Raw genomic sequence first — 12,202 nt, forward strand, 5'->3', positions numbered from 1 at the left:
TAGTATTATACATCCAACTGTTGAAGGACGCCCGTGATCCAAGCAAAGCAAGTACTCGATCGATTGGCACAGCGAAACTTTGGCAGTCAGTCACAGGCACAACAGGACACGCAGCAACATAAATGAGGGTTGGATCAGAGCCCAAACAGTGGCGTACGTACGTACATAAATGTTCATCAACAGAAGCAACTTGCGAGCCCGCGCGCGCGCGCGCACACACACAGAAAGCTAGGTATGTATGGGGAGCCTCTGGTGGTCATGAGATCTGCATGACCTGTATGCTTGTTCTTTCCGTTTCCCAGCAACTCGATCTAGCCCAGATGCACCCAGGTGTGTGTGTGTGTGTGTGTGTGTCCAGATGCACCCTGGTGCGATCTACTTATACCACTTCCCTGCCACAGTACCAAGTTTGGTAGCTTGGGCCCTGTTTTTGTTGAGATATTCACCCTTGTGTAAAAAAATTAAGCCAGAAAGAACCTGAAAAGATCATATGCAGTGCTTCTGTTTCAGAGATGTCCGGCAATGTTAACTTTTTTTTTCTTTCTGAAAAGGAGGCTCAGCCCCCGCCTCTGAAAGATGCAACTGGCCGGTAATATTAACTGAATCTACAATTTGATTAAGTCGATATTATGGGAGGAGGAATGGTTGGAGGAAGAAAGCTGGAGGAAGAAGAAAAGAGGACGGCGTTCGATCTTAATCTAATGGTCAAGAAAATTAACTTACCCAAAATAAATTTCACTGTAAGCTAGAACACAGTCTTTTTTTTTTTTGGAAACTAGCGCTAGAACACAGTCTCATTCAGTAGTAAAGTTACAAGGGCTTCATATAACACAAAACACTACACTCGGACTTTGACATACGTAGAATCGTAGATAGCTTAGTTACTCACTCTGTAATTAGCAAACCCTACCAATTATTGTAGTGGCACTGTCCATGCATGGACCTTCACACAAAACCAAAGGCCATGCACTAACTAGGCACACACTAGCACAAACTCCTCGCAATACATACTAAGCACTAAAATAACTTGCAAAGCAAACTAAACATTTAAGAAACTAATAACCCACCAACAAGAACAGACTCCAGAAATCAAACACCTGGTACTACTAATTTTTTTAATGGGCTTTTGTCCTAGTGCTCGTACTAGCGGTACTAGCGACCTTTGTTTCTTCTACGAGATCCTATCACCACCCGGCAGCCTGGCCGGGAATGCGCGGCGCCGGCGCTGGCACGCGGGGTGGTGCCAGGATCTCGAGACCTCAGTTGGCTGGCTAGCTTGCTTGCTAGCTAGAGCTGGTAGTGGTACGACGATGTCGCCGGCGGGGGCGGCGAGGCTAGCTGGGCGCAGAGCTCGGCGAAGGCGGTGAGGATGGCGGCGTGGTGGCGCGGCGAGTTGAGGGCGAGCAGGCGGCGGAGCATGCTGCGGAGGTCGTCCCAGCTGCACAGCCCCGTCTCCACCACCATCTGCACCATGCTCTCCCGGAAGTCGGCGCGCGGGTCCGACGAGTCCTTCTCCACTGCCAGCCCCACGTCCTCCTCCGGCCCCGCTTCCGCCATAGCTGCTTTGTTCTCCGCGTAATACCTCTTCTTCTGCTTCTTCTTCATGCTCGCCGGCTGCCTCCTGACCGGCGAGGCCGGCGCCTCCTTGGCGGAGGGAAGGTGCTCTTGCTGCTGATGTAGCTTGGGGGCGGCGCCGAAGCCATGGTAGGAGGAGTAGTAGTTGGAGCAGTTCGAGGAGGCGTAGCTGGTGGAGAAGGAGGCGGTGGAGGAGGACGACGGGAAGAGGCTGGACGAGCTGGTGCTCCTCGCCGGCGCCGCCGGTGCCTTGCTCGCGGAGGAAGGCTTGAGGAAGGACGGCAGGCTGAGCAGCATCCTGGGGCGGCGCGGGCGGCAGCTGCACCCGGTGTCGACCACCGCCACGTGGCGGCGCCGGCCCACCGGGAAGTGCCCGCCGCCGCCGCCGCTGCCAACGCCCCTGCGCGCCCCCGTCGACGACATCGCCGGTACGCTAGCTAGGATATATAGTTCAGCTTAGCTCTGCGAGGCTACGTCGGCGTGTACGCTGGAGGGGTGTATAAAGCTTGGTTCCGGTGCCCGGTGGTGGTGAGTAGGCGAGCTGGGAATGGGATTGATTGCGTGCAATGCGACTATGCGAGTGTGCTGTTGGTATATTGTCTCGTGTGGGATGGTGATACGCCGCGTGCAGTTTATATATGCTGTAATTTGACTAAGAGAGGTGATGGGATAGTTAATTGAGGGGAGGGGTGGGGTTTAGCTGGGCCATGTGGGGGATCGCTTGCTCATCATTCCTCCCCTGCCATTTCCATTGACCTTGACCGTCCTCCCTAGCTAGGCTGTGATGCTCTAGTCGTAAATTTTGTACTAAATGGGAAAAACCGTTTGTCCGTCTACCAACAGCCGAGGCCGAAGAGGTTGCTACCGTGCGTGACTGCGTGTAGTGTCTCTCGTTTTGTTTTTGCATTGCTCGTGTGTTTCATGGGCGCATCGGCATATGCATGCCTGTGTGTGCGTGACATGGCATGCGCATCGTCTTCCGTGTTGATGGCTTTACAAGTTTACATGGCTTCCGGTGTGAATATCTTGTTGATTCTGAGGAGGAGTAGACTCGTACAGTACGGCGAGAAAAATCGCGTAGAGTACCTTTCATTGTCCTGAGGAAGTAAATTAAATTTCTCTCTCGATCGTTGATTGACTAGATTTATATTCTTATTATATTTCTGAAACTTCGAGCATGCATGTTATTGCATCGCTCACCTTGCACAATAGCCAGCCATGCCGATCGATGAGATCACGACGACGGATAAACTAAGCCAGGGCCGGCGGGGATCGAACATAAGAAATTGTACCTGTGTTTATTGATGTGAGCCCATCGCCGTGTTCAAAGACTTATCCACGCGACGCGTCTGAATATGATCGATGGGCAATTAATCCTTAGTTGAGCGCGACAATGTTTTCCACGTATGCGGCAAGTACGTGCCACAGAGATAGGGTCATAGAGTTTTGGTTGGCGATCCATCGATAGCGACTACTAATCGTTTGGTAATATCTATTCCCTCTTTCCATAGTTCTTGTCGTTGTCTTAATTCAACTTTAAACTAATATGGAGTACGACGACAAGAAATTTATGAAACGGAGGGAGTACTTGTCAGTGTTTCTTTACTAACTTTTTTTTTGAATCTCACAGAAAAGCATTGCCGGAAATGCTAAAATAAATCTAGGAATAATACGAGCATTAGGACTTGAATTTTGGTGGGCTGAATATACCACTATCCTTCTAACCATCCTACCACATGTTGGTTCGCAGATAATTAGCCTTCATCAAAATACTATATGTATTCATAAAATTTGACAAACAATATTATATAGAAAAAACATACTCAACATCTAGAATACCAAAACAAAACCAATATATTCATCATAAAATATATATTCATACTATATATATTTGGTATTGTGGGATAATTTTCTCAATATTGTTGGTCAAAACTTATGAGGTTGACCTTCATGTAAATCAATATGCACTATATTATGGGATGGAGGGAGTGAGGGCAACTCCATCATGCTGACGCGTTCTGTCCGCGCGTGTTCGTTTGTGTTGAAACGGACACGAACCGCGGCCCAACACGTCGAGGCTAACGAACAATGTCTGCCTTTTGCCCGCGCGTGACCCATTTCAAGCTCAAATTTGGTTTTGGTTTGCGTCGGCGCGGACACACATGATGCCCGCCTTTGTCCTCCCCATGGCCTGCCAGTAGGGGGCACATTGGAAATTCCCTCTCCCATCAACACACTTGGCCACCCCGTCGTTGCCATCGTCGCCCAATTCCGACCGATTGTACGCTGCCTAGGCCGCTGCCCGCACCCAAAAACTCCCCCCCAGCAGCACTAAGGGCTTGATCCCGGGGCTTGCTCCGGTGCTGAATCACAACAGAGAGAGCAGCCATTGCCTACCCTGGGAGAACTACATCGAGTCTTCTTCCCCACTCTTCAAACACAACCATTTCGGCGCCACTTCCGGATGGCTAGACATGTGTTCAATCGTATTCGAGAGGGGATGGTGGCGTACGATGATTATTTCGTATGCAAGGAGGATGCCCTGGGAAAGGTTGTCTTCCCCTCTTATTAGGGATGGCACCCACAGGGTTTGGGTATGGGTGGAGCCACCCCATACCCTTCCCCGTCCCTCCTGAGCTTACTCATCATCCTTACCCATACCCACTAATGGGTACAATTTGTCCCCATGCCCGTTACCCGACAGGGTAGACAGGTACCTGCGGGTAAAGTTGCCCATGTTTGCAAAGCATCAATAACCAACTCATAGTCATAAATAACAACATATAAACACGATTTATAAACAACAACACATTATAATAGAACCATATACATATGAACAACGACAACAACACATCATAAACAACAGCACATTTAGTAAATAACATCACATTCTCGTAAACAACAACACATTAAAACAACATCACGTAGTCATAAATGTTGGGGAACGTTGCATGGAAAATAAAAAAATTCTACGCAAACGCAAGATCTATCCATGGAGATGCATAGCTACAAGAGGGGGAGAGAACACCGACGAAGGTACGTGTTAGTCTGTGGGGTCAGTTGACTGAAGGAAATATGCCCTAGAGGCAATAATAAAGTTGTTATTTATATTTACTTATATCATGATAAATATTTATTATTCATGCTAGAATTGTATTAACCGGAAACTTAGTACATGTGTGAATACATAGACAAACAGAGTGTCCCTAGTATGCCTCTACTTGACTTGCTCGTTAATCAAAGATGGTTAAGTTTCCTAGCCATGGACATGTGTTGTCATTTGATGAACGGGATCACATCATTAGAGAATGATGTGATGGACTAGACCCATCCATTAGCTTAGCACTATGATCGTTTAGTTTATTGCTATTGCTTTCTTCATGACTTACACATGTTCCTATGACTATGTGCTTATACAACTCCCGAATATCGGAGGAACACTTAGTGTGCTATCAAATGTCACAACATAGCTGGGTGATTATAAAGATGCTCTACATGTGTCTCCGATGGTGTTTTTTCAGTTGGCATAGATCAAGACTAGGATTTGTCACTCCGATTGTCGGAGAGGTATCTCTTGGCCCTCTCGGTAATGCACATCACTATAAGCCTTGCAAGCAATGTGACTAATGATCTAGGTGCGGGATGATGCATTACGGAATGAGTAAAGAGACTTACCGGTGACGAGATTGAACTAGGTATAATGATACCAACGATCGAATCTCGGGCAAGTAACATACCGATGACAAAGGGAACAACGTATGTTGTTATGCGGTTTGACCGATAAAGATCTTCGTAGAATATGTAGGAACCAATATGAGCATCCAGGTTCCGCTATTGTTTATTGACCGGAGATGTGTCTCGGTCATGTCTACATAGTTCTCGAACTCGTAGGGTCCGCATGCTTAACGTTCAATGACGATTTGCATTATGAGTTATGTGATTTGATGTACCGAAGGTTGTTTGGAGTACCGGATGAGATCACGGACATGACGAGGAGTCTCGAAATGATCGAGACATAAATATTGATATATTGGACCATGTTATTCGGACACCGGAAGTGTTCCGGATGGTTTCGGATAAAACTGGAGTGCTAGTGGGGTTACCGGAACCCCTCGGGGAAGTAACGGGCCTTAGTGGGCCTTAGGGGAGAGAGAGGGCAGCAGCCAGGAGGTGCCCCCCTAAGGGGAGTCCGAATAGGACTAGGGGAGGGGGCGCGACCCCTCTTTCCCTCCCCCTCTCCCTCTCCTTCCTTCTTCTCCTACTTGGACTAGGAAAGGGGGGGGCGATTCCTACTTGGAGTAGGATCCCCCCCTTGGGCGTGCCCCTTGTGGCCGGTCGGCCTCCTCCTCCCCTCCTTTATATACGGGGGAGGGGGCACCCCGTAGACACACAGGTTGATCTTTAGCCGTGTGCGGTGCCCCCCTCCACAGTTTTACACCTCGGTCATATTGTTGTAGTGCTTAGGCGAAGCCCTGCATCGGTAACTTCATCATCACCATCAACACGCCTCATGCTGATGGAACTCACCCTCGGCCTTAGCTGGATCAAGAGTACAAGGGACGTCACCGAGCTGAACGTGTGAGATTGCGGAGGTGCCGTGCGTTCGGTACTTGATTGGTCGGAGCGCGAAGACGTCCGACTACAAGGGTACGTAAACACACTCTCCCCTCTCGTTGCTACGCATCCCCTAGATAGATCTTGCATGATCGTAGGAATTTTTTTGAAATACTATGTTCCCCAACAGTGGCATATGAGCCAGGTCTATGCGTAGATGTTATATGCACGAGTAGAACACAAAGAGTTGTGGGGGATAGTAGTCATACTGCTTACCAGCATGTCATATTTTGATTCGGCGGTATTGTTGGATGAAGTGGCCCATACCGACATTATATGACCGTGTTCATGAGACTGGTTCTACCGACGTGCTTCGCACACAGGTGGCTAGTGGGTGTTTGTTTCTCCAACTTTAGTTGCATCGAGTGTGACTACGCCCGGTCTTTGTTGAAGGTTAAAACAACACACTTGATGAAAAATCGTTGTGGTTTTTGATGCGTAGGTAAGAACGGATCTTGCTAAGCCCATAGTAGCCACGTAAAATTTGCAACAACAAAGTAGATGACGTATAACTTGTTTTTGCAGGGAATGTTGTGATGTGGTATGGTCAAGACGTGATTATACAAATTTTTATATGAGATGATCATGTTTTGTAACAAAGTTATCGGCAACTAGCAGGAGCCATATGGTTGTCACTTTATTGTATGAAATACAATCACCATGTAATTGCTTTACTTTATCACTAAGCGGTAGCGATAGTCATGGAAGTAATAGTTGGCGAGACGACAACGATGCTACGATGGAGATCAAGGTGCCAAGCCGGTGACGATGGTGATCATGACGGTGCTTTGGAGATGGAGATCAAAGGCACAAGATGATGATGGCCATATCATATCACTTATTTTGATTGCATGTGATGTTTATCCTTTATGCATCTTATTTTTCTTAATACGGCGGTAGCATTATAAGATGATCTCTCACTAAATTTCAAGGTATAAGTGTTCTCCCTGAGTATGCACGTTGCTATAGTTCGTCGTGCCGAGACACCACGTGATGATCGGGTGTGATAAGCTCTACGTTCATATACAACGGGTGCAAGCCAGTTTTGCACACGCAGAATAATTCGGTTAAACTTGACGAGCCTAGCATATGCAGATATGGCCTCGGAACACTGAGACTGAAAGGTCGAGCGTGAATCACATAGTAGATATGATCAACATAGTGATGTTCACCACTGAAAACTTCTCCATCTCACGTGATGATCGGACATGGTTTACTTGATATGGATCACGTGATCATTTAGATGACTAGAGGGATGTCTATCTAAGTGGGAGTTCTTAAGTAATATGATTAATGGAACTTTAATTTATCATGAACTTAGTACCTGATAGTATTTTGCATGTATATGTTGTTGTAGATAAATGGCCCGTGCTACCGTTTCTTTGAATTTTAATGCGTTAATAGAGAAAGCTAAGTTGAAAGATGATGGTAGCAACTACACAGACTGGGTTCGTAACTGATGGTAGCTGCAACTACGTCGTAATTCCCTGGAGAGGGAGGGATGATGTAGCACATCGATGGTAGGTATTTCCCTCAGTTATGAAACCAGGGTATCGAACCAGTAGTAGAACCAAGCAACACAACGTAAACAACACCTGCACACAAACAACAACACCTCGCAACCCGACGTGTTAAAGGGGTTGTCAATCCCTTCCGGGGTACGACGCCAGAAATTGCGTGTTGACGGGAGAAAGTTGTAATAGACTGAAATAATAGATCGCAAATAAAATAAAGTGCATCAAAGTATTTTTTTGTATTTTTGGTTTAATAGATTTGAATAAAAATGCAAAGGAAAAGTAGATCGCAAGGCAAATATATGAGAAAGAAGACCCGGGGGGCGTATGTTTCACTAGTGGCTTCTCTCGAGAAAAATAGCAAACAGTGGGTAAATAAATTACTGTTGGGCAATTGATAGAACTTCAAAGATATCCAGGCAATGATCATTACACATGCATCACGTCCAAGATTAGTAGACCGACTCCAGCCTGCATCTACTACTTTTACTCCACACATCGACCGCTATCCAGCATGCATCTAGTGTATTGAGTTCATGGAAAAACGGAGTAATGCAATAAGAACGATGGCATGATGTAGACAAGATCTATTTATCTATATGGTGGTAGATATAGATCTCATCTTTTTATCCTTAGTAGCAAAGATACATATGTGTCGGTTCCCTTTCTGTCACTGGGATCAAGCACCGTAAGATCGAACCCACTACCGGGCACCTCTTCCCATTGGAAGATAAATAGATCAAGTTGGCCAAACAAAACCCAAATATCAGAGAAGAAATACAAGGCTATAAGAGATCATGCATAAAATAGATCAAATAAACTCAAATACTTTCATGGATATAAAAAGATAGATCTGATCATAAACTCGAAGTTCATCGATCCCAACAAACACACCGCAAAAGAGTTACATCATATGGATCTCCAAGAGACCATCGTATTGAGAATCAAGAGAGAGAGAGAGATGAAGCCATCTAGATACTAACTACGGACCCGAAGGTCTACAAAGAACTACTCACGCATCATCGGAGAGGCACCAATGGAAGTGGTGAACCCCTCCGTGATGGTGTCTAGATTGGATCTGGTGGTTCTAGACTCTGCGGCGGCTGGATGAATATTTCGTCAACTCCCCTAGGGTTCTGGTATTTTGGGGGTATTTACAGAGCAAAGAGGTGGTCCGGGGGCACCCGAGGTGGGCACAACCCACCAGGGCGCGCCTGGGCCTCCTAGCATGCCCTGGTGGGTTGTGCCCCCCTCTGTGCACCCCCAAGGTGCAACCAGGGCCCATTGCCTTCCTTATGGCCCATAAAAAGTCTCCGTAAAGTTTCGTGGCATTTGGACTCCGTTTGATATTGATTTTCTGCGATGTAAAAAACATGGGAAAAAACAGCAACTGGCACTTGGCACTATGTCAATAGGTTAGTACCAAAAAATGATATAAAATGATTATAAAACATCCAAGATTGATAATAAAACAGCATGGAACAATAAAAAATTATAGATACATTGGAGACGTATCAGCATCCCCAAGCTTAACTCCTACTCGTCCTCCAGTAGGTAAGTGATAAAAACAGAATTTTTGATGTGGAGTGATGTTCATCAAGTCATATCATATTCTTTTCTTTATAGCATGGACATTTGAACTTTTATGCGATTCAAAGCAATAGTCTAGTTTTGACATAATAATTTAGATACTCAAGCATATCAACAAGCAACCATGTCTTTCAAAATATCAACGCTAAAATAAGTTATCCCTAGCCCATCATGCTAAAACATTGATCCATTCATGAAACACACTCGAATATTAACTACACCCAATACTTGAGCACGAACATATTGCCTCCTTGTTGGTGCTTTTATGAGAGAAGATGGATACTCAAATTTCAAAATAAAAATTGCATAAAGTAAAAGAAAGTCCCTTCGCAGAGGGAAGTAGGGATTTGTAGAGGTGCCAGAGCTCAAAGCGAAAAAATTGAGATAAAAACATTTTGAGAGGTGTATCCATCCCACCAACGAAGACGACTTAGAGTCCCCAATACTTTCCATTCATAGATATATCATAGGCTGTTCCCAAACAGAAAATAAAGTGTATTCCTATTTCCACCATAACTTTCACTTTCCATGGCTAACTGTATCCATGGGTGCCCTCCATACCAAAACTTTCCAAGGAATTTATTATTTGACAACATAAAGTAAATTCATTTATTTTTGCATTTCGGGACTGGGCATCCCTAATACCTTTGCCTTACTCTCGTACAATGACAAGTGAATAAACACTCATCTTGAGAATAACACATCTAGCATGGAAAATATTAGCCACCCCTCATCGCTCCGCGAGCGAAACAAACACACAAAAGAGTATTTTGAAATTAGAGATGGCACATGCAAATTTGCTTAGAATGGCAAAAGAATACCTCATATAGGTAGATATAGTTGACTCATGTGGCAAAACTGGTTTAAAGGATTTTGGATGCACAAGTAGAGATAATACTTAGTGCAAAATGAAGGCTAGCAAAAAGATTGGGAAGCGACCAACCAAGAAACGAATAATATCATAAGCAAGCATTAAGCATAATTAACACCGAATAATGCACCACAAGTAGGATATAATTTTCATTGCATGATTATTGAATTTTGTGCATGCATAGGGAATCACAAACCATAAGACCAATATTCCTACTAAATCATAATTACTCATCAAGATGACTCACATATCACATCATCATATCTCAAAACTATTACTAATAATCAAGTTTATTTTATCCAATGATCTTCATGACATTTCCTTTTACTTTATCCTTCTTGGATATCTATCACTTTGGCTAATTTTCATGTGTTGCTTTTCATAAGCTCAAACAAATATAAGTGAAGGTCATGAGCATAACAAATTTTCTTTCTCTCAAAATAATTTAAGTGAAGCAAGAGAGCATTTCTTCAAAAATAACAAATCACACCGTGCTCAAAGTGAATCAAGAGAGCATTTCTTCAAAAATAACAAATCACACCGTGCTCAAAAAGATATAAGTGAAGCACTAGAGCAAGTCCTAGCTCATAAATGATTTAAGTGAAGCATAGAGAGCAATTCTAACAAGTCATGACATAATTTTGGCCTTCTCAAATAGGTGTGTCCAGCAAGGATTGATGACTTAAAACACAAAATAAAACAAGCAAAGACACATATCATACAAGACGCTTCAAGCAAAACACATATTATGTGACGAATAAAAATATGGCCTCGAGTAAAATACCGATAGTTGTTGGAAGAAAGTAGGGATGCCACTCGGGGGCATCCCCAAGCTTAGTTGGTTTCTCATTCTTGGATAATAGCATGGGATTATGGGGCATCCCCAAGATTAGGATCTTACATCCTTCCTTCATCCATCGTAAGATAACCCAAAACTTGAAAACTTCAATCACACAAAACTCAACAAAGCCTTCGTGAGATCCGCTAGTATAAGAATAATAAATCACTACTATAAGTTCTGTATCAAACCAATTTATATTTTGTTTTTGTATTATATCTACTATATTACAACTTTCTATGGAAAAAACTCATCAAAGAAAACCATAGAGCCATCAAAATAAGCACACAACACAAAAAAAAAACAGAATCTGTAAAAACAGAACAGTCTGTAGAAATCTGACTATTTTGAATACATATGTTACTCAAAAAACACTGAAAAATTAGGACGACCTGAGAAATTTGTATATTTATCTACTGCAATTAGAATGGCTATTTTATCGCTCTCTGGTAAAAAACTAAAATTAATTTCGTGAGCGTAAAAGTTTCTGTTTTTCAGCAACATCAAACAACTATTGCCCAAGAAGATCCTAAAGGCTTTACTTGGCACAAAAAATAATTAAAACACAATCATAACAATAGCATAATTGTGTAAACACACAAGAATAGAAAGAAAAAAGCAAAAATAAATTTTGTTCATTGGGCTGCCTCGCAATAAGAGCTATAGTTTTACGCCCTCAGCTAGGCATATAGCAAGGATCTAAGTTTTGTCATCTTTGGTCCGAGATCCATAAGATGACCTCATGATTGATTTATAAGGTGGCTTAATTCTAGTTCTAGGAAAGTGTTCCATACCCTTCCTCAAAGGAAATTGGAACTTAATATTTCCTTCTTTCATATTAATCACTACACCGATAGTGCGTAAAAACGGTCTACCAAGAATAATAGGACAAGACGGATTGCAATCAATATCAAGAACAATAAAATCTATGGGCACATAATTCCTATTTGCAAGAATAATAACATCATTAATTCTTCCCATAGGCTTTTTAATAGTAGAATCCGCCAAGTGCAAATTCAAAGAACATGATTCAAGATCGGTAAGACCAACCACATCACATAAAGATTTCGGAATTGTAGAAACACTAGCACCCAAGTCACACAAAGCAAACCATTCATAATTTTTAATCTTGACTTTGATAGTAGGTTCCCACTCATCATGCAATTTTCTAGGAATTCAAACTTCTAATTCCAATTTTTC

General features: G+C 43.5%; 1 protein-coding gene across 1 annotated transcript; it reads right to left on the reverse strand.

The window, feature by feature from the left end:
* Nucleotides 1–797: 797 nt before the first annotated feature.
* LOC123082111 (transcription repressor OFP8) lies at nucleotides 798–2,174 on the reverse strand. Its single transcript, XM_044504525.1, has one exon. The coding sequence runs from the start codon at nucleotides 1,996–1,998 to the stop codon at nucleotides 1,288–1,290; it is 711 nt and encodes a 236-aa protein (XP_044360460.1). The 5' UTR covers nucleotides 1,999–2,174; the 3' UTR covers nucleotides 798–1,287.
* Between the last annotated feature and the right edge of the window lie 10,028 nt (nucleotides 2,175–12,202).

Source organism: Triticum aestivum, chromosome 4A (genome assembly GCF_018294505.1).
Source record: "Triticum aestivum cultivar Chinese Spring chromosome 4A, IWGSC CS RefSeq v2.1, whole genome shotgun sequence".
In the NCBI taxonomy this organism is placed as follows: domain Eukaryota; kingdom Viridiplantae; phylum Streptophyta; class Magnoliopsida; order Poales; family Poaceae; genus Triticum; species Triticum aestivum.